Source organism: Carex rostrata, chromosome 31 (assembly GCF_964058835.1).
Source record: "Carex rostrata chromosome 31, lpCarRost1.2, whole genome shotgun sequence".
Taxonomy (NCBI): Eukaryota; Viridiplantae; Streptophyta; class Magnoliopsida; order Poales; family Cyperaceae; genus Carex; species Carex rostrata.
Genome location: NC_135948.1, coordinates 3,319,891 through 3,343,065, shown reverse-complemented (window position 1 = coordinate 3,343,065; position 23,175 = coordinate 3,319,891). Strand labels below are relative to the sequence as shown.

The window sequence follows — 23,175 nt, the reverse complement described above, 5'->3', positions numbered from 1 at the left end:
TTTATAACGGTTTGGTCACTGCCAACGATTAATCGACCTAAACGGACGTTTTAAACAACACTGATACAAAATATTTCTGGAAAACGTCCGTTTAGGCCGATTAATCGGTCGATTAATCATTGGTGGTGACCAAACTGTCATGAATTTTCCCGACTAATTGGCTGATTTTCGATTATGACCGATTATTCCTGATTAATCGCTTGGCGATACTCTGTCTGTCCAACGACCGCATACCGTTATTTACAACACTGCTATGTATAGACTTGATCTCTCTTATTTAAAGTTTTGTTTGCAAATGTGGAGTTTTATACTTTTATAAATGATTTATGTAGGTCAGTGCAGATGTACGTTAAAATATGCATATGTGACATTTAGCTGTAAAATTGTCATTCCATCAATTTTTTATTTATTTTTGATGTTTTTGATTAGAGACCGGAATTTTTTTTTCCGGATTAAGTTATAAAACAGGAAATTTTTTTTCTGGTTTGGGTACTTTTGAAAATACATCCGATGTTTGGTTATTTTTTAAATTATATATATTTTTTGAATATAAATAAAAAAATCGACAATCAATATCTTCGTATTAAAATAAGCTTCGAGACCAAATTTTATATTTTTTTTTGGAAATTCTTTTACTGTATTTTTAGACAATTATAATATTATTTCTTATGAACCATCTAGAATATGAATTGTACCTATATAAAAAAAAAAGTTAAAAAAGTCTCAAAAAATAAAATTGTATCTATTTTAATATGAAGATTATATTGAGCATTTCAAATCCACTATTTAAAATTTAAGAATAGGAATGCAAGACATGATGAAGCATGTAAAATATGAGATATTTGAACCTCCTTTTAAAAAAAATAAATATAATATTTAAATGATTAACATAAGATTTCGTAATATTTTGAATGTCTCATACAAAATTAATAACTTAATTAAAATTGTGACAAACTTTATGGACACATATTTTAGAAATAAGAACAAAATCAACTATTCAAATTTGTCGTTTGAATTTTGAATTTGACGAAAAAAATTGCAGCACCTTGGGAATACCCTAATGTCGCGGCACCGATACCCTCTTCTAAATCGTTGAGTATCAGATTCAAATTATTTTTGCTTGTAATAATTAGTAAACTAAAATTAACTTTTGAAGTGTAAAATAATATCATCAATGTACTAACTCTTAAAAAAATGTGCAGACTAAACGGCATATGCAAAACTTGTGTTCTGGTTTTAGCTGGGATAAAAAAAATGGATGTAAAGTTAATGATTATGATACATTTTGGGACGATTACAGTATAATAATATAGAATTAAAATAATAGAGGAATTTTATATATATGTACCTTTCAAAAGCATTTACTTCCGCTTCTAAATTTCATAATTTCATATTTATCCTTTCTAAATTAAAAAAAATCACAATTTATCCAATATGTTATTTTTTTATTAAAACATATTTTAAATTTATAAAGTTCCCACATTACTCTTTATTAAAAAAAATACAGTATGTATAAGAGAATATTCAATCTTCTAATTAGCTTGTTTGTGAATAAAGATGATTCATTTCTCTACTGGTAATAACGCACATAGAACCATATACCTAAATGTCATTGTATATGAGTCACACGCAAAGAAATAAATTATTTGTCCTCAAATACCTACTAATGAACATTTATCTTACACATGTTATATATTTGTATTTTTTTAATAAAAGAGAAAAATAGAAAGTTATAAATTTAAAATGAGTTTTAATTGAAAAAAACAATAAATTAGGTAGATTCGTGAGGTTTAGAAAAAAGGTTATATAATTTCGGAAAATCTGAAGGATATACATTAAATTTCTCCGAAATAATATTACACACTGATCGAAATAGCAATAGAGCAAAAATTCAATTCATTTCAATAGAATAGAGAAGAAAAGAAATGAGTTGGAATTGAATTTTGATGATTGGAATGATTTATTTTAAATGAAGAATTGATTTCGGAGGCATATTAAAAAAAGGCTTAATCATCATTGTATTTACTGGTATGCCATTGAAACCTAAAAGTCACTCCAGTTAGTAAGAGCATCTCCATTAGTGCCGTTTTTTTTTTTCTACCACTCTCAAAAATCAAAATTAAATGAATATCATTCGAAAAATCGGAATTCAGATTCCGCCACATTCGCACAGTAGATCTGCGAACGGGTTGACCCGTCCGCAGATCTACGGTGCGAACGGGTCGGTGCGCAGATCCACAGTGCGAACGGGTCACTCGAGCGGGTCATGACGCGAGCGGGTCAAAGCGAGCGTGTCAGTGCACAGATTCACGGGTCGGTGCGCAGATCCACGGTGTGAACGGGTCAGGGCGCAAGCGGGTCAGTCCGTAGATCCATTTCGCGAACGGGTTGGCGATCCGTCCGCAGATCCACGGTGCGAACGTGGTGTAATATGAAATATGATTATTCGGGTGGTATTCATTTAATTCTGATTTTTGAGGGTGGTAGGAAAAAAAAAACGGCCATTAGTGCAAGAATTTTCAATTGCAAAACAGTTATTGAGTTCAATTTTATTTCTTAATTGCATAACTCCCACAACCATGCAATTGCAAATTTATTTGTTTTCGGCGCCACATCAACGAAATTAATGAAGTTTGACCGAACATTTCCCTTTGACCCGAACTGACCCCTTCCTTTCTTTCCTTTCTCCGTTATATCCATTTGCGCCATGGTCTGTCTCTCTACGCGAACAGACTTTTTCACATCTGCTATCTCTCTCTCTCTCTCTACGATGTCCATATCTCTCTCTCTCTACGACGTCCAACTACATACATATTACTACCGATCAATGTTTAGATTATCAATTATAATGAGGGCTCTAATCTTACCAGTATAAGACATTTTCTTCATAAATAAACATGAATTGTGAAAACTTCTGATAAGCAATGCCTTAAATTCACTTATTTATTTGCATAGATACACATAATAAAGAAAAAACTCTAGAAGTAAAATAAAAGATTTTCCTTTTCTAGCCCTAAATAAAATTTCAATTTCCCAACAAAAATGTATCCGGCTTATATAATTATCTTGACTATATCTGTCATTCTAAATCTACCAACTCAACCTTTCATCCTCATCTATAATGACATGGAATGAGAGCCCTCCGTGTTATTATTACGATTGCCCCCTATATCGACATCGCCATAGTTTGTATTGTAGTAATGCAACACTGCGGCACCTGACAGCACTGCCAACGTCAATGCTTGTGCATGCATCCTGAATTTGTATAAAATTGTATGACATTAATGGAGAATCAAACAAACTAGATTCATATGCTGACATATCTAACTTTTAAACCATAAGTACATCTTTCCCCTTCTCATTAGCTAGATTTCTTCTTTAGTATTTTTCATTTATTTTAAGTAGACAGCAAGAGTATCTATCTTGTTGAACTTTTGTTTTATCAGATTTATTTAAATATTGTTTGGATATACCTTTACTTTTAAGATTGAAAAATGTTAATAATTATGTGTCATTATATCCTCAGTTACCTGGCATGGATGAGACGAAGACTAGGCTTTAATGGTGTTGTCTTAGCATTATATGCACAAGAGGCTCCAATTGCAGTTGCCGAAAATGCCCCTACAATAATATTTGCTTTTGTCAAAAGCTGTGATCCCATAGTACCTCCAAATTCATAAAAGTCAACATAGAAAATTAACAGTATCTAATCATCTAATGTTAGAATAATTGCCACTGACAACTGATAATCAACATTTTTTAAATACTATCAATGAGCATGGAATTGTTGACCTAGACATATCATATAAGAACCTGTTAAATATGAAATGATTCACCATACCTTCCTAATCAATTTCTTTCCAAGGCCAAATTAAACTAAAAACCAAACAGAGTGAACTTAAATGTCGGTTTCTAAATTTCATGGATTTGCATGAACAAGTTGAGTCACTGCCAGATGATATGAACAATTAGTCACTTCTTTCTACTAAACACTTGTTTCACAGATCGGGGTTATGCAACAATTCAAAGATGAACGGTGCTATGTTCAAATATGACAAATGCTGGGTAAGATTGATAAACCCAACCGACCCCTTTAAGAGAAAAGTGGAGATAGTAGGTAAGACTGATAAGGTGCCAGCTAGTAAAGCTAATTATACAAAAGTCTTTAGAATTGCCAAATTTAACTAGGATATATTCCTAGTATACTGACTGGTTGATACAGGAACATTAAGTTGTACTAATCGTTCACCTGTCATGCTCATAATTAAATCAGAGAAAAAAACCGATTAAAAAAATAACAGATAAATATATAAATTACCTCAGAAAAAGAAAGACCTTTGGATGTGTCAGTGTACCAATAAAACATCCCTTCTTGAATGTTCAGGCTGAGAGCAAGAGACAGGTACATGTAAAAGCATGACATCCACACCGGTGGCAATTTCAATGTCTCCCACATAGTGATAATGACTTCTAGGAACTTGTCATAATAGATGCACTAAGGCCTATTCCCATACAGGGGCCATACTGGTATTGTACCTTTGAGTGCTTACCAGAAATTGCTATTACCAACTATATCACACCAAACCTGGCAGGTACAAACAGTTTTATGATAATTGTTTCCTAATTTAAAAATTAATTGCTTTCACAACAGCAACTGTCAGTCGAAGCCCATTCTCCCATAATTGATCCCTCTGTCAGCCCTCTTCTATGTGATTACCAGTATCAATTTAACCCACCTCTACCTCAAATAACCTCAATTGTGCAATCAAGACTATTTTGATCTGATCCTTACTAGGCCAATTCCCAACTACTTAATTCAAAGCAACTGTCAATTAAGCAGGAATCCCTAAATTAGAAGCCAATTTTACTCTCTATTTTATGAACAATTTGATTTCCTTTGTAGGGTCATTTGCATCAAGAAGTAACAGTTGTGAAACTCTCTGATCAGCTGTAAAGCCTTAATTGGTGATAGATACTGCATTTGTCTAATTGGTATCCTTAATTGTGCAACCAAATGACAAGTACAGACTTATTTTAACGTCGATGCAACCACTTAATCATCCCCCAGTCATGCAATAAAGATTCTTTTGAACCAAATCCAGCAAATTCTACGCTCATTGAACCAAGTAAAAGCCAAAAGAATCAAAATTTACACACACAAAAAAAGACAAAAACCTGAGATCCCAAAAAGACAATCCGTTGCTTGAGAAGCATTTCATTGGTGTCAAATTGTTCATGGCTTGGGGAAGAAGAAGGCGTCCTAAAGAGGTCCCAATTCGAAGAGAGAGTTCTTCGTCTAATGCGGCTAACCCCCTTTACCTTCGCCATTGCCTTGACTGAAACTCTCTGCGCGCTCAGTACGGTTCTATTGGAGAAATCACGGGATGCTGGGAGAGGGGAAAAGAGCTGAGTCGTGGCCATGGCTTCCATGAGAGGCACTCTCGAGCTAGGCGAACGGTGAGGGGAAGAACAGCGGTCACCATTGGCGAAAATGAGAGAACGAAATAGCCGATGGAGGATGAAATGGGAACGGGTAGGGGAAGAGCGCGCGATTTGTTATTTTCAACGCTTTGCAAGCGATTTGCAAGCTTGCAAATCCTGAAAGCTTGCGTTTTTGAAAGCTTGTCTCCATCGGTGTCTTGCGAATTTGAAATGCCACGTCGGCCTTTGCAAGCGTAATTGCAAGCCGATGGAGATGCTCTAAGAGATATAATAATATAAAAGGGGGGCAGCCACGCATGTTACACATCAAAACTGTTCATCTCCTAGCTACACCTCTAGATTTATGTGAGATTGGCCCGATTTTCTAATCTCTCTTCTTTTTTACCTAGAAATAAAATTAAACCCTTCATCCAATACATAACGTCATTGTTGAAAACTTTTGCTTGCTTACAAGTTATAACGACTATCAGAATAAGAAGAGGAAGCTGACAAGGGGTAATTTTGTCTTTAAACTCCAACGAATTCTTTTCTTGCCAAATCTGACCCTTTTTATTCGGATTTCAATTGGCTGCTTTTTCTCGCTTCAAATCGCGTGAAATGAAATTCGTCCCTTCTCGTCTTCTTTTCTGATCATGAAATTTATGAAAAACAGAATTTTTTTTCTCGTTTTATCAGAGGGCTAGTGAGATTGCGGTTTTGGATCCAAAATAGATGAAGATCACTCTTAACATTTGGAATCCGCATCACCTCAGGTACCTGAGGTGCAAGTGCTGAATGTGAACCATTCATTTCACTTGGCACGAATCTCAAAGCAGACCCCCTATAGCCTCAATTAGACATGGCAATGGGCCGAGCCCACGGGTATTTTGTCAAGCCCAGGCCTGACCTGCCCGTTAAAAATCAATGGCCCGCCTGCCTAGCCCAAACTGGCGGGCTTAAAAATTTAGGCCTGACCTGCCCATGGGCTTTTCTTCTAGGCCCAGGCCTGCCTTACCCGGCCCGGCCCTACCATGCCCAACCAAACCAACGACAATTTTTTGTATAATCAACAGTTCAACATAAGCATAAATTAATACTAAGCATATATTAAAAAAAATATATATCCAAGGTGATAAGGCAGCAAAGCCCTAAACAAAACAACACTAAGCATAAATTAATACTATGCAAAACAGCACAGCAACAAAAGTTCCAATACAGCAAAACAACACAAAAAACAAAATTTCCAGCATAACAAAACAACAACATAACAAAGTATAATTTAGCACAAGTATAATTTAATACTAAGCTAAAAATAAAAATTTAACAGTTACACAAATATTATTTAGCAAAAGGAAACATAAATCATTTATTATTGTGAAGGAAGCAAATGTCAAGTATCAGTAATGAAAGCAACAGTGAAGGTCCCAGTTGTTACCAGTATCAGGTTTCTCTTAACAGTATCTTGTCAATACAGCACCTATCATCTCCTTTACTCAACTTTAATTTTATCAACATATAAATCTTTTTATGAAAACATTGTATCAGAAATAAATAATTTTCATTATACTTGCAGCTTGGGATGGAATTTCTCATGTGGTACAAGTTGAATCTGAAGATTATGCTCAAATAGCAAGCAATCGTTCATCTCATCAGCCACAACCTTTGCCACCTACAATACAGAATATTTCAGACAACCTATTTTTTTAACAAAGTTAAGTTGAAGGAAGAAAAACACAAAAAAAGGTCCTAATTTCTATTCTAACCTTTGATTCGAGGGAATTGAGAGCTTGGGATGGACTTGATTTTTTTTTGTTATATCATCATTCAGATTTGATGGGGTCATCATAACTACAAATAATAGGATCCACAAATATGGTTAATTTATTTTTTACAAATATGACGCTAAAAGCAGATTCTATTATCATATATGCTCATCTCCACAAATGCAAAGACACATGTCTATATGAAAATAATAAATAAATAAGACTAGACAATAAGGGCTCTGAAAAAAAAAACAGTTACAATATATTGGTAGCAAAAAGAAATATATATTCGGTACCATTAATTTCAACAATCTCTTCTCCTTCATGAATACCAGCACGGTCAGCTTGACTCCCTCAATGCAAGACAAGACTACCTGAACATCAATTATAGAAACATAATAATATTTCTTAAAATTTACTTGATCAGGAAAAATAACATTTTCTTTCCTTCATTTTGTTTTCTTTTACATACCAAGTGCCCAGAGGTTGGTTCAGTATTTATAAAGATGCCAACTCTTTGCAAATTCTTATCACTCCATGAAACTTTGGTATTCCTGCAAAATCAAAGAAATCATCGATTTTAAGCAAAGTACCTAATTCATCACAATAGTTCAAAATCATCGATTTCAACGACTTAAAGCAATCAAATCTGTGTTAAGTACTTAAATTAGGACATATATAGGAGAGGGAGGAAACTAATATCTAACCTGATGGAAGAGCCGAGAGCAAGGTAGATTGGTGCCGTGGTGCGAGGAAGAGCGAAGTAGGTTGGCTGTGAAGGCGGAAGGCTGGTGCATCGTGGCGGATGTGGAAAGAGAGGGAGAAGAGCGGCGAAGAGAGAGATAAGGCAGAGGCGCCGCGGCTGTGAAGGCGGAGCCGAGAGCGAAGTAGATCTTGGCAATAGTGGCGGAGTGAGTGACAGAGAGAGCGAGAGAGAGAACCAAAGAGGCGCGGAGAGAGTGAGAGAGCCAAAGAGACGGAGAGAGTGACAGAGGAGGAGCGGCTGTACATTGATAAAACCCTAAATGAATTTGTTGTATTAATATAAAAGCCCAACGGGCTGCCTGTGGGCTTAGATCCAAGCCCAGGCCTGGCCCGTCTTTAGGTCCGGCCTGGCCCGTCTTTAGACCCGGCCTAACCTGGCCCATCACAGTGCCGGGCTGATCGGGTAAAGGCCGGGCCGGGCGGATATGACCGGGCCTCCGGGTCAACTGGACTTTTTTGCCATCCCTAGCCTCAACAGCTACCGGATTGAGTTTAGTCTGGATGGAATTAATCTGGACCGTCCATTTTTATAAATTGCACCTCAGGTACCTGGGCGGATACGGACTCTAACATTTGAACGTCCGGATCCACTTCAGTCGCTGTTTTTCATTTTCCGAGATGGAGGGTTGAAGGCCTACTTGGCAATCAGGTCGAAAATGAAATATTAAGTTCTGGCCCAAAATGAAGAAAAGATTCATCCCCTTTCCAATTTATCAAACCAACTATTCACCAATTTCGCGAGTTTCCATTTTCCATCGGCTAATCCCCGAACCCCTTCTCTGGAAACAAAATTTTTCTGTGCCCCGCCACCTCCTTGCGCATACAGAGTGGAGAGCAAGCTGCCTCTTTCTGATATCTCTGCTCTCCAACTCCGCCACCATTTCCACCTGGTAAGATCACTTCCTTCCTCCTTTTCAACCGTCCGATCAAACCAAATTCCAGTCTGATGTTTGTCATGCCGTTTAGTAACCCTAATCCTAACCCTAACCCTAACCTGAACTCTGAACCTAACTCTAATCCTGGTGTCGATCCTAGTTTCGGCACTGAGGAGTGTAATAGGGTGGAAGGGGCTGGAGTGGAGGTCAGAGAGCAGCCTCTGTCTCGACCGGACCGAGATTATGGTAATGGTTAGGTCTAATGCCACATAATCTACAAAATTTGAAGGATATCTTTTGGTTGGAGTTTACCATGATTAGATTGAAAACTTGATAATTTGTTCTGATCAGCCAATTAGCCTTTCTACTGAGATGTCTTAAAAAATAAGACAAAAATAAGAAAAGGAATTTGGGATGAATCGTTGAGAAAAAAGTTGAAAAGAAAACTACCGGGTGCATTTGTCAGTATGGTCCTAGGTGAACGTTGTCTATTTAATTAAGGATGGACAACAAATAAAAACATTGTAAAAAAATAATTTATCTTAGGTTGTTATGTATAAAAATAACAATTAATTTGGAGCACACCCTTAGTTTCACTAACTGAAAAATCATATTCAAGTAGAAAAATAGAAAATGTAAAATATAAACCTGAATAAACAGTCCAAAGTTGTACACTTTTCTTATAACTATAATCAACTCAAACAAATGCAGAAAAGTATTTACATGGCGAAATATACTTTGATCTGTAGGTCTGAGCATGGGAAGGCAAAAGAAATACTCACCATTAAATCCAAACTCGAATGGGAAGACAGAATTTTGTTGCTGGACAACAGCTATGGATGATGTGTTGATTGATGCCTTTGTGCGCCAGGAGAGCCTTGGGAACCGGGCTAGCACCGGTACCTTCACTAGCCAGGCGTATGACAACATCATGAGGGAGCTGCGTGACAAGTTCAGGGACAGGCCTCTTGATAAGGAGAGGATCAAGAACCGTATCAAGTACATCAAGAAGAACTTTGCTCCATGCTATGATATTTTTAAGAATGGACTCGAGGGCTTCTCTTGGAACCCTGCCACTAAGTTGTGGACTGCTGAGCCTGACGATTGGGATAGGTTGATTGAGGTTTGTAATCAACTAATTTGAAGTAGTGAAATTATCTGACTATGTGCTTATTGCCCTATTGGAATACTATGCATATCATTCAATGGCTTTTATAATTACACACTACATGGAAATTTTATTTTATTTTATTCTTTTTTGGCTTGACTCAGATGATAGTTACAGGTGTTTGGGATAAGGAGGGTAGTTTTGGTTTCATTTGAATAAAATGAGGGGAGGCACAATTGAGGACATTGCAATCTTTCCTGTCATTCACAGGGGTTAGTAGATTATTATCTTGTTTTGCAGTGCGTGTCTATTTGGAGATTTTACATTGATGCTTTTGAATCTTTGCTTTTATACAGTTGTGGGTCTCCATCTTTGGTTCTGCCATTATGGGTTATAATAGTATGCTGGTAAACCTAGAATGGTCTTATATTTGTTTTGTAATTACCAATCAAATTTTACTCTCTATTTCCTAGGTTCATCCTGAAGCAATTGAATGGATGAGCAAGCCGGTTCCACACTATGACAAATTATCCCTGCTCTACCGGCCAGACAGAGAAGCCGAGTATCTAGAGAAAAGAAGAAGGGACAATTCCATTGGAGAGAACCAAACTGAGGGAGCTGAAGTAATGGAAGGAGTCACTTTTGAGGGCCTTGATGGCCTCAACCAATTGGAAGGCGAATCTTGCTCTTCTAAAAAGAGAGCCCGAAAAGTCAACAAAGACGAGGTGAATGCCATGATATTGAGGGAGGGACTTGATAAGATTGCTGAGGCAATCACAAAATCAACTGCTGAATTGGTCAAATCGAGACAACGGCTTCCAATTCCAGAAGGTCAGATGTGGGACCTACTGGTTGAATTAGGGTTTGAGGAGAGTATAATTTCTACAGTTTATATATTTCTGATTGAAAGGCCCCACATGGTGGGGGCCCTACTTGGCTGCCCACCACACAGGCGCAAGGACGTGCTAATACAGATGGCATTTGGTGCATCTAGTTCCATACCAACGCCAAAGTAGTTGATGGAGTCGTTCCATTTTTTTTAATTGTTAGATTGGGGTTGCTCTGCGCTCGTTTTGGAATCCTTATGTTTTTGGGGAGCCTCTTATGTTGTTGTTAATATGCTAATGTATGAATGGTGTTGTAGGAATTTTTCTTTTTTCTTTTGTAGAAGTGAATGAAAGTTCATAAAGATAGGTTTGTTAGCTGCTGGATATATGTTTATTTATATTCTAGTAGGATTGTTGACCAAATCAGGAGATGGGATTCATGATTCATCTCTCAACTATGTAGTAAAATTATTTTGTACGTAGTTATCTTCTGATGTGCTTAATTTCAGAAAGGAGAGAAATGTTTGGTGTTACTAACAGTTTTATTGGAAGTATACATTATGTGATGTTATCAAATAGGCAACGAAAAAACGGGCATTGAATTTTTTTTAAGTAGATTTTAAAAATATGTTCTTCTATTATAAAATTGTTGGGAGGTAACAGGACATCTTCATATCAAATTAATACGTTCCTTCATAACCTCAGATTATATAAGTTAGCAAGTTACTACTACAAAACGGGAAACAGAACCCAAAGGAAGTCATTTCAATACTTCTAGGCCGCAATCTGTTGTTGGAGCTAGCTGAGACCCACTATCATAGTGGGCTAAGCCCATTACAATGACATTCGATTCTCTTCGATTGTATATTGGAAACTTAATTTATTGGAAACTTGGAATTTTATATTGTATTTCGGTTGTATGAAATGGGTTTACTTAATTTGTTGGAAAAATAAAATTTTATACTGTTATTTTGGTGGTATAAAATGGTTATATGGACTTATTATCTAATTTTTTTGGGCTACTGTTCTAACAAAGCCTAGTGAGCTACTACGAGCAAGCTTGAACCGATTATAAGCTAAGGTTTTAGTTCAGCTCCCTATTCCATCTCGCTCGGCTAGGACTATTCCTATTACAAGTCAAGTACGAGCTGAGCCTAGCTTGGTCCAAGCCAGCTATTCAACCATATTTAAGAAAAAGAATAATTTTGTATATTTATTCTTCTAGAAAATATTTCTTGTTTAATTGAAAAGAAAAATTAAAAATTTGGTTTTTCTATATGCGACTACTCTTTTCCTCTATATGTATTCTGAATTATCTATTTTGTTCAATCTGCACTAATTGGGTCCATCTATTGCAGAAAGTGTTCTAAAGAAACATTTCCTAAAAACAGGAGTGACTTTCTCAATTTAGAGAAAATCTGTAAAATAAAATGTACCATCTCTCTAAGATAGACAAATCCAAGCACTAGCGAGCTTCGCCTCTTTGGATTGATGAAGAAACTTACAAATAACCAGCAAGTCTCTAACAAAAATTTTTGCTCCAGCGCCATGATTGCAATAGATTGGTCCCTCGTCATGCCTGAATTGCTTGATGATATATACACTAGACTCTCTGAACTGAGTGATTTCATTCGCTTTCGTGCAGTTTGTGAGGCCTGGCGCTCATTGGTCTCTCTCAAATTCTTCCCCGTACTGCCTCCCTCGGGTTATCTTTAGCCGGCATTGTGGAAAAGGAGATCTTCATTTCTACTCAATTTTCTCTAACAAAATCTACAACATCCATATGCCACAAGCATCAGGCACACGAATTATGGGGCCAACCAAAGGCTACCTTCTTGGCTACAATTATAGTGACGAGTCCTTGTCTCTCTTAAATCCCTTTACGGGGAATCATATTCCTCTACCCTCTCTAAAGGGAGAAATAAAGCATCCTTCTCTTTGTATGGTTGCGATGATTCCGAAAAGAAGTACTGAGGATCCAATTATAATATTGGGTCGAGACAGCTCACAGACTAATTCATTGAAGATCTATCAAACGACCCGTGGTGCACATTATTGGATAGGGACCAAATTAAATGCCATCTATGAAAAATCTGTAGCATGGTCATACTATAACAGTATGTGTTTTTGTTAAAGATCCATCAAAAGATCACACGGATGTTTTTAATGCCATAACTGGTAATATTGTGTCCACAATACATGATTTTAAGAAAAAGGAATGGAGTGGAAGTTTCAGAGTACTTGGTGGAGTCAGGTGGAAAGCTTCTCAGAATCTTTGTCAACAAATATAGACACTCAGGGCAGTTATATGTTGATGTGTATGCACTAATAAATGTCGAGAATGGATATTTTTGGCTTGAGATAAAAGACATAGATAATCATATATTGTTCTTGGATAGGTTCGGTGCCTTTAATTTCTTTGATGAGTAGCAAGTTTTATGGAGTAGGAGGGAATTGTATTTACTTCTTTAGTCATTTAGTTGAGTTGAAGAATGAGGATAGATGTCTCCTTTATAAGTATGAGTTAGGAAATGGTACTATTGAAACACTACTGCACCCATTTAAGAGCTGTGGCACCTGGGTTATCCCTAGCATATGTTAGTTATAAAATTAAGTCTATGTTTTGAGAGTTAGTTATGCAAGTCAAATTATATTAGTTATTTAGGAAACCTTTAGCTTTTTTCATCTTGTATTTGATTTTTAATATAATGAACAATAGAAATATAGAGTTTTAATTTTAGGTTATTAATTACATTCTTGAATTAGATTTCTAATAGGTGATCATATCCTTTTGCTACGCAGTCCTTGCTACAGTTTATTAACAGTTTGTTGTTCTATAGCAGCAAATGTTGAGTGGCGCTTCTATGAATGTTTATACATGGTAAACTAATGCATATACACAGAACGTTGTTTCAGAATATACAAATGAATCCAAGTTTTTCCTAGATTAAACATGAGCAACTGTTGCTAAGATTTATACATATTTTTTTTAAGCTTGAGATAAAAATTAGAGCTCTCAAATCAAAGCAATGTGGATGGAGGGCAATACCTTAACCAAGTTAGGGATCGATAATCCCTCAAAGAAATTAACTTCAATATGAATTAAAAATCTATATCTTTTGACAAGCAATACTAAATGGATAGGATAATAAATCACAACTAACAACTCTTAAAATGATATTATAAGAACTAAAGAACAGAGGAACTAGCTAGCTAGAACTTAAAATGTAAGGAACTATATATATTTTATTTTGCTCTCCAACTTAATGACCAATTTTTGGTATAGAAGGCATAAATGATTAAATTCAGAAAAAAATAGTTATTCTAATGCTATCTGTACCAATACTTTGTACACATAAAGCGAATGGTATATAATCATAAGAATATACTGCTGTATTTTAGCTGGAATTCACTAATACTAAGAGCATACTTTCTAGGGAAAAAATATAATAACACTATTAATAGTGTTAACATCGGCAAACGCTATTTTAGTACTAAACTACTAATCTCATTCTTTTGTTTTTTCCTTGTATATCCTCAAATTAGTCAATTATTATCTGAAGTCCTTCTGTTCCGGTGAGTTATTTTAGCAGGAGATGGCGGAGGAGAGTTTCTGGCAATGATCCTACTACTGAACGTAGGCACCCGAAAACACGCCCAAAATCGCCTCCAATCTATTCCAGCACCACCCCTACTTGATCTCTCCTTACGCACATTATACGTACAAACAGGGCACCATTTTTCTCTGTGCCACCTGAAATGGCTTTCAATGCACTTTTGATGAAACTGATGCTTACACTGCATTTCATTCACCTGCTGTCCCGGCAAAAAGTTGTCCAAACAAATTGGACATCTTGGCTGAATAGTCGGCTGACTGACATTAATTTCTGGTATCACCTCCTCTTTTGATCTCTTACCTGGTGGTTGTATTGATGGGTCCCGGCAGATATTGCCTGCCTTGATATCTAAATACTCAAATAGTCGAGCTAAAGCTGGATCTGAATAAGAACTTAGCGAAGGCATGTCGTTCTCAGACATAAATTCAAGTAAACGACTCATATTAGGTGAAATCGGGTCATGGTTCGTGTGTTCTCTACGACTTGAATTGAATGGTCTACGCCTAGATATGTTTATCTCTTCTATTTCATGGCGGAGGCCGAAGATTGCCTGCTTATGGCTTGCAGAGGCGTTATTGCTTAAGGTGCTGAGGTATCTGTCCCATTTGGGGAGAAAATTTTCAGATCTATCCATGCTAAAATCATCACTTGAATCTGTCTCATATTCATTTGATATCGCATTTGCATCATCTTTGTCATCAAGGCTAGAGGAGCACGTGGGGCATTTAGTAAAGCACCTGGAGCAACCTGCATATTGTAGCTTGTTATTGGATGAGGATGCATGGTACCGACTTGGGTCTTGCATACTATTACTTCTTATTGAAAAAGGACCACTCATTCTTTGTATTTTTATTCAGGAAATTAGAAAATGTAAACACAGAAATATGAAGTAAGAGAATTTAAAAGAAAAGAACAAAGAGATACTGCCTTTATTTAGCTTGTAGAGCACACAACCATCTCATAGTGAAGATCAATCTATCTGAAAGACTAATAATAGGTTCGGTAGAAATGGGAAAAATTGTAAGAAACAAAGTCAGAGTATCTATTCTAAATATGCTAATTATAAGTAGAAATCTGGACTATATATTTTAGAACAGGGAATCCAGATAAGCTTGAAATTAAACTAATATAAGAGACTGAATTGTAGATTCCATGCAATTTTGTTATCCGTTTGTAGCATTTTGATGATATGTAGTTTTGACTATAGGAGACTGTAATTTTTTTGCTGCTTATTGGTTTAAGGTTTCAACCCTATTATTTAATTGCTCCGGACTTTGGTACCAATTAAACAACTTTTATGTTGAATTGTGGCATGACCACTTCATATAAAAAATCTAATACAAAAGCAGGCAATTTGGTTGGAATGATCTAAGTCGACGTTCGATATGTCATGATCTTTCTCAGAAGATCCATACTTACAGAAAATGCAGATCCCCTACTTCAAACCGTAATCCTAAAATTACTTTAAAGGCATAATGATCAGTGGGCACTCAACTTGTTAAATAAAAAAATGACAATATAACTTTGTTTCGCTTCATTCTCTCATCTTTTTTTCTTTTCTTTATATATACAGATAATATGGTGGTGTGACCGTGGAGTGTTGAAGTTGTTCTAGTTTTATATGTTTCTAAAACAAGCTTGGTGAACCAATAAGATATACGAGTCACCACTTTCCTCCTACTCCACATCAATTCCATATTTATTTTTAATTTGCTTCTTTTTCTCTCTCTTTTTGTTAGCAATTTGTTTTCTGTATATAGAAGAGACGGACAACCAAGTAAAATTTCAAGGCTGAAAATTAGTACTTGCATTAAAAAAACCCTGTAAAGTTGAATTCATGTTACATAACAAGATAGACTCATCATCCAAGCAAATCCTTTATATAAGAGCAACGCTGGCCATTGGTTCTGTACCGAAGTGTGACAATTGGATGGCTAAATCGTCAATGGCCTTTTCATTTTTTTGTTTTGTTTTGTTTTAAAATATCGAGTACAACAGCCTAATATAGAAGAGTCCGCATCCTCTGCATTTACGCACCGTTTGAGTTTAATTCCGGACCGTCCGATCAGAATCCGACTCACACCTGTAATTCACAGGGGCAAGGAATGGATCAGATTTAAACACAACCGGTGCATTAATGTAGATGATATGTGTTAAAATATGAAATAAAATTTAAATTATAACGGCTAGTTGATTTATAAATCAACTAGGAAATAGTGTTCTGTAATTAATAGAAATAGGAAATAGTGCATTCCAATTACTAGTTCTTGAATGCCTTATAACTATAAATAAAGATACATATAAAACTGAAAATAAGATTGCAATAATAACATGATATCAGAGCCACAGATTTGAAATTATACACAAGTGCCACAAACTAGCAAAGCTAGTCGGTACTAGCGAAGAAAAAAAGAGAGTCAAGAGTGAAAGAGCCAAAAACTCAATCAGTATCAAAGAAATAGAGTCAAGAGCCAAATAGCCAATAACTCAACAAGTGTCAAGAGAAAGAAGGATAAGAGAAAAATAGCCAAAGTAATCCTCTCTCTGCACGTACCAAAAATCTGGTAACAAAATTTTAATATTTGCTATTATCAGTAAAGAACAAGAAAAAATTGTTATGATCAGATCCATAAAAAAAATCTTTCCTGAAAAATCAAACAACCATGATACAAAACTCTGATCTCACCAATCACTAAAGCAATCCCAATAGTTATTCAAATTGCAAAAAAGAGGGTCACACCCGAGATCGGTATTCTAATCTTGGACCGAAAGGGTGGAAAGTGGCGGAGAAAAGAGAGAGAGAGAGAGAGAGAGAGAGAGAGAGAGAGAGAGACATGAATTGGATTGGATTGGGGGAGATGCATCTTGTTTCCACTCAAGTGCCACAAATAATTCAATCTCGATGCCACGACATCTTTTCCAACAAATCATCGAAATGCTTGCTAACCAAATTCAAAATAAGAGCTCATGTGGTACTGTATCTCACTCTCAATATTTTATTTTTTTTTGACCAAATTATTATAGATAGTGGTGCAATAGATCATATGTTTGGTAACAAACAATTATTGTCAAACCTCAAACTGACCAATGATAATAAATATGTCTTAGTTACAAACGGTATGAAGGCAAAAGTAAATAAAATATGAGAAATTAACTTATTCAATAAATAAATTAAAAATGTTTTATAAGGCTTGGATCCGAGTCCATTTGAGAAAATTAAAAACAAGTTAGGATTGTATGATAAATACATTCCTAACTTGAGAGGGGGGTGTTAAAACATGAAATAGAATTCAAATTGTAACGACTAGTTTATTTAATAAACTAGAAAATAGTGTATTGTAGGAAATAGTGCTATGTAATTAATAGGAATAGGGAATAGTGCATTCCAATGGCTAGTTTTTGAATGCCTTGTAACTATAAATAGGCCAAAAATTTTAAATATACCATTTGTTCAAAAAAAAATAAACCAAAAAACCCTCTTTTATGGAAAATTCAATTTTTTCCATGGCCGCACCTAGTGGATGCGATCCCATAAAATGCCCTATAAAAGGGGTCGCAAGTCCCATTTATACCACTTATTCAAGCAATATTTCAATCCCTTCAAACTCGGGTAAGTTTTCTTATTCTTTTCTAGTTTTAATTTTTAGTTTAGAGTAGTAATTAGGTGTAGATTTAGGATTAGGATTAGGATTATGATTAGAATTAAGATTTAGGATTTAGATGTACCTTTAGATTTAGAACCAAAATTAAATTAGAGAAATACCAAATTGTAATTGGGATTTTATATACCAAAATCAATTGCTTGAGCACCAAATTAATTGTTTGAGTACCAAAATTAATACCAAACTATAATTAGGATTTTCTACCAAAATTAATTGTTTTTAGCACTAAAATTAAATTAGATCAATACTCAAACTATAATTAGGTTAATTTTATCAAAATTAATTATTTGAGCACCAAAATTAAATTAGACCCATACCCAAACTATAATTAGGTTAATTTTACCAAAATTAATTGTAAATCCTAATAGAAAAAAATTATGAAATACAACATGGCATCTAGGAGAGATAGACAGTCTTCAAGTTAGATGTTTTGTCATCTAGGAAAAAATGATAAAATACAACATGGATTCGTACTTTGTTAGATGTTTTGTCAGATATTGTGACTTATTTATCATATATTGCTACTTATTTATTTTGCTGGTTTATTATTTATTTTATTTGATGTTTTAATATTTATTTCGTTTGATCATTACAACAGTATTTCTTCATACATAATCGATATCTCAATCGAACAACATTTCTAATTGAATATTTGTTCTGACATACAAAAAATATTTTCAAAATAAATGATATTAAAAAAACCAAAACAAATACAACTATTTTCAAAACAAAAAACCCAAACAAATAACAAACCTCATCTGGAAAAAAAAAGTGGGGTTGCATCTGCTAGGTGCGGTTACAGAAGAAATTGAATTTTCCAGAAAAAAAGGGGGCTTTTTGGTTTTTTTTTTTGAACAAATAGTATATTTAAAAGTTTCAAATAAATAAAGATACATGTAAAGTTGAAAATAAGATTATAATAATAAGTTGTTTTCTTAAATCTCTTCTCTCTTGTCTTACAGAAAAATAACAATATGAATTCAATATCGAAAGAGGTGCTTTCTTAGGTTGGTCTGTGTTGTTATTTTAAATTCCTAGCAATTCGATTTTCTAATTGAGGAAAGTGTTTGCATCGGTTTGCTTTCTTTTTTAGACTTTATTAGCAAAGACAGTGCATTCACAAAGGATTGGTTCAGTTTAGTTTTCTAGCTAGTGGGTGCAAATTGGTATTGGTTTGTAGTGCATACCTGTCCCATTCAATTGTTAGCGGGTCGAATTAATTGGTATTGGTTTGTCAATTGTAGTGCATACCCGTTGGCCGTTGCGTTCAATTGGTCTTTTTTTTTTTTTTTTTTTTGCACACAAGGTGTTTGATGAATTTCTTGGGTAAGCTCTTGTTAGTTTTGGGAGTCGCATAACAAATAAGTTGGTTCTTGTTATAAGCTCCCGTCCTATATATAGTGAATAACAAATAACAAAGCCAATTTATAGTCTTACCTTGTTTAATAAATTACCTTGGAAGCAGGGTTTTAATGCCACCAGCCCACCAATGTATTGTATATACGCTTGCTCAATTCTGGTCAGTTGATAAGTATAAATGCATAATACACAAGTTAAAAAAACAACATAGGTTAGAAATTCTTCAGATGTTATCTTAAAATCCGAATATCTCTATTTCTCTATTCTATTATTAAGCACGTTGGGTGTCTGATCCGCCAACGGCTACGATTGAAAGATGAAACTTCGGATTTGATCTCAGCTCTCCAATTACATATTTTGTCTTCTTTTGATTAAATGCATCTGTTTTATATATAGAAGTCTAAATTTAGTTAAAAACATACCCACTACATATGCTGCTACACGATACGTTACAATTAAAATTGAATAAATTCTGAAATTTAGCGATATATTTATCCGTTTCCTTATTTATTTTGTTTCCATATTTCTCATCTTCAATTGAGAAGACTCCACCTTCTATTTTCTTATTTATTGTTTTCTTATTTCTTCGTTTCTATACGGATCACAATGAATTTTTTTTTTATTTCCTTATTTCTCTTTCTTTGTTTCTATACATATTGGTGTGGACAATTTAGAATATATTTCCGATATAAAATATATCAATGTGTGTGTGTGTTCTAAATTGGAAACAAAGAAGAGTATAAATTGGAATGTGTGTGTGAATATATATTTTTTTTATAATATGTGTGTGTGTATATATATCCTATACATACACACGATAACACTTTTTATTTATGTTTTTTGATATCATATTATATGTTGATATTGAATTGTTGTATAATATTTGATATTAGATTCGAATCGAGCTATTATTTGATATCATTGGTACTTAAAAATAAAAAATTATCACATCATCAAATTGTTATCAGAGATCACGATTAAAGTTAATTAAAAATACATAATCATATAAATATTCTATTAACATGTGTTTTAATTTTTAGATAATTATTATTTTCATTGATATATTTGTTTCTTATAATATGTTCCCGTTGCAACGCACGGGTATGATACTAGTTAATAGTTAAGAGGCTTGAATTTCATTTTTACCTAAAATAATAAAAACAAACTATATATATATATTAGGAAAAAAAACATTGCACCAGAGCACGGTGAAGTGGAGAAGTCAACCATAAATTTGACATCCATTAAGTAATTTACCTTTCTTCAATAACACTTTATAAATATAATGATTTTGGTAAATTAAAATAACCAGTAAATTAATTTTCCAATTATGATCCCTTCCAGTTTTGTGATCAATATTCAAGGTCTTGCAGTATTACGCCATCCTATGGATCAATTGGGTCAGTAATTATGGGTCTGTTTTGCTCAAATAAAAAAAATAAAAATAAAATGTACATTATTTGTAGTAGTAATCATAGGAAGAAGTACTCATTAGTTAATTGGACCAAAGCTTGCACACTTAAAAAACATGGTGGTTTAATTATTGTAGATTTGCACCTAATGAACATTGCATTACTATTAAAATGGTGGTGGAGGTTTCAAGATGCCTCGTACCAGGGATTATAGAAAACAGTGATCCAATTTAGCTATTATCATGCTCATACAACTCTACCTTTCTCACCATTCTGGAATGAAATACTAAAACTAGACACCATAGGCAGAATTAGTATTACCTTTGAACCAGGTTCTCAATCTAACATACCTTTTTGGACTACTATTTGGCATGATAACTGTAGTTTAGCAACCCGATATCCTCAACTCTACAATATATGTTCTAATCCACACATTCCTTTTCATGCTGTCATTAATTCTCAAGGCACAATAATTAGATTTAGAAGAACCTTAACTGGGATTCTATTAACAGAATGGAATGACATCCTCATGATCATTAGTTCTTGCAGCTTCACTCATAGTCTGGACAAGATCTCCTGGAGATGGAGCTCTACAGGAAAATTTACAGTCCAGTCCATTTACCAATTATTAAATTTTAGGGGTGTTAACAATAATACTTATGCTATATGGTGGTCATTACCCATTCCTCCCAAAATAATTTTTTTTATGTGGCTCCTCTCTAATAATAGAATCCTAACAAAACGGAATTTACACAAAAAGAGGGTGGACAGGTAGTTTACAATGCCAATTTTGTCATAGGACAGAGACTGCTACCCATTTGTTCCTCAAATGCAAAATGGCCAAGCAAGTATGGTCCTGGTTAGGGTACTGTCAGAATGTATTTGTACACTGGTGTAAGATTTCAGATATTTTTGCCTTTTCGTGTAGCTTAGATTTTATTCAACAACAAGCTTTTCTAGTAGTTTATAGTGCGTTTTGTTGGACATTGTGGAAACATCGAAATGAGATCATTTTTCAAAAAACTGTTATCAAATCAATTAGATCAATTATTATGCTAATTCTTTCTGTTTTTGATTACTGGGCAGGTCATATGGATAAGAGAGTCAAAATTGCAGCAACCAAGTTTCTGCCAAGAGATCTGGATATCATTCCTTTGAGGGTCTGAGATCCGACTGACCATCAGGCGGTACCGTCCCAGGGAGGGGAGGAGATGGATCATGATGCTGTGAGAATCTTGGGATGGAGAGATGAAACACCAGTTGAATGAAGAGTCAAACATCCTATTTTTGCACAAATCCTGATATAGGATCTAATTTCCCCAGCCCCATTACTGGTGGCTTAGCTATAGTTCTTTTCTCTATTACTGTCTTTTGGTGGATATTAATAAAAAAGGGCGTATGTGTTTTGTTTCTTTACTTGTTATGCTTATGGGATTATGCGGCTGCAGTAGGTCAGTCATAACGAATGCTGTGTAATTATCATGTTTCGTATATGAAACGGGCTTTTTGCCTTTTCTTAAAAAAAAATGTACATTATTTGAATAATTGTTTCTATTCTTTTTATTGATACTTGTATGACTTTTTTTATTGATTAGTTTGTTATTTCTTTTACGCCTCTATTATACCGTATTTACAAAGTCAAGGTGGCTTCTTCTGATTTCTGAAAATAACTGCATTCCTTTGCTTCCATAAACCCCACAACACAGCCATAAACCTAGTAGCCCAGACCCGCTTAGATTCGCACACCATCTGCCTATACCGCATCCAAGAAGAATCCCAAGTCATGGGTATCGTATCACATGCTTGCAATAGCAAACCCAATAACTCCCAGACCCGTTTGGCATAGTTACACTAAAAATACAGATGCAGACCTGTTTTCATTGTGCAGTCCTGACACAAGACACACCGAGTATCACAATTCATTCCCCGATGTATCATCACGTCATGTGTCAGTATCCTCTCTTGCAACAATATGAAAGTGAAAAAATTAACCTTACTCGCTGTACGTTTGTTCTTGGAATAAGCAATTTTGCAGCACAGAGAGTATATGCCATAGAGATGGATCATACATTACAATTGATCATAATAAATAAGATACCTTCATACAAAATATTATCTGTAAAAGCAAATGAATCCATCTGGTATTCAGCATTGACATGGTTGCAGAAAAATTGCATTTACAAATAACTGAATTTGTACATCTAATCATCAACAAAGGACATGAGGTAACATATATCCTTGCAATGTAATTTATATTACATGAGTTAATAGCTAGCACAAATCAAAAGAATGTAACAAGTAACATACATTTCATAGAAGTTACAGGCATAAAATGCCAACAACAAAAAAGGAGCACAAAAAAGGGG

The 23,175-nt window shown here is 34.8% G+C and overlaps 1 protein-coding gene and 1 long non-coding RNA gene across 3 annotated transcripts; one reads left to right on the top strand and one right to left on the bottom strand.

The window, feature by feature from the left end:
• Positions 1-2,917: 2,917 nt before the first annotated feature.
• Positions 2,918-6,068, bottom strand: LOC144547550 (uncharacterized). Of its 2 annotated transcripts, XR_013509099.1 has the most exons (4): positions 5,176-6,068; positions 4,319-4,585; positions 3,531-3,621; positions 2,918-3,255 (listed from the first exon to the last, which is right to left on the bottom strand). It is a non-coding gene; the product is annotated as an uncharacterized LOC144547550 (long non-coding RNA). The 2 variants fall into 2 exon arrangements; XR_013509098.1 differs by having other exon boundaries at positions 4,319-6,068.
• A 2,621-nt stretch (positions 6,069-8,689) lies between these two features.
• Positions 8,690-11,271, top strand: LOC144547575 (uncharacterized). The gene is made up of 4 exons (XM_078296250.1): positions 8,690-8,839; positions 8,985-9,070; positions 9,574-9,947; positions 10,406-11,271. Exons 3-4 carry the CDS (start codon positions 9,582-9,584, stop codon positions 10,946-10,948), a joined length of 909 nt encoding a protein of 302 aa, XP_078152376.1. The 5' UTR covers positions 8,690-8,839; positions 8,985-9,070; positions 9,574-9,581; the 3' UTR covers positions 10,949-11,271.
• The last annotated feature ends 11,904 nt before the right edge of the window (positions 11,272-23,175 follow it).

Excerpts from the sequence above, each read along its gene's own strand:
- LOC144547575 (XM_078296250.1), top strand. The coding sequence starts at position 9,582 with ATGGGAAGGCAAAAGAAATACTCACCATTAAATCCAAACTCGAATGGG. Across the intron at positions 9,948-10,405 it reads ATTGGGATAGGTTGATTGAG|GTTCATCCTGAAGCAATTGA; the intron begins GTTTGTAATCAA and ends TCTATTTCCTAG.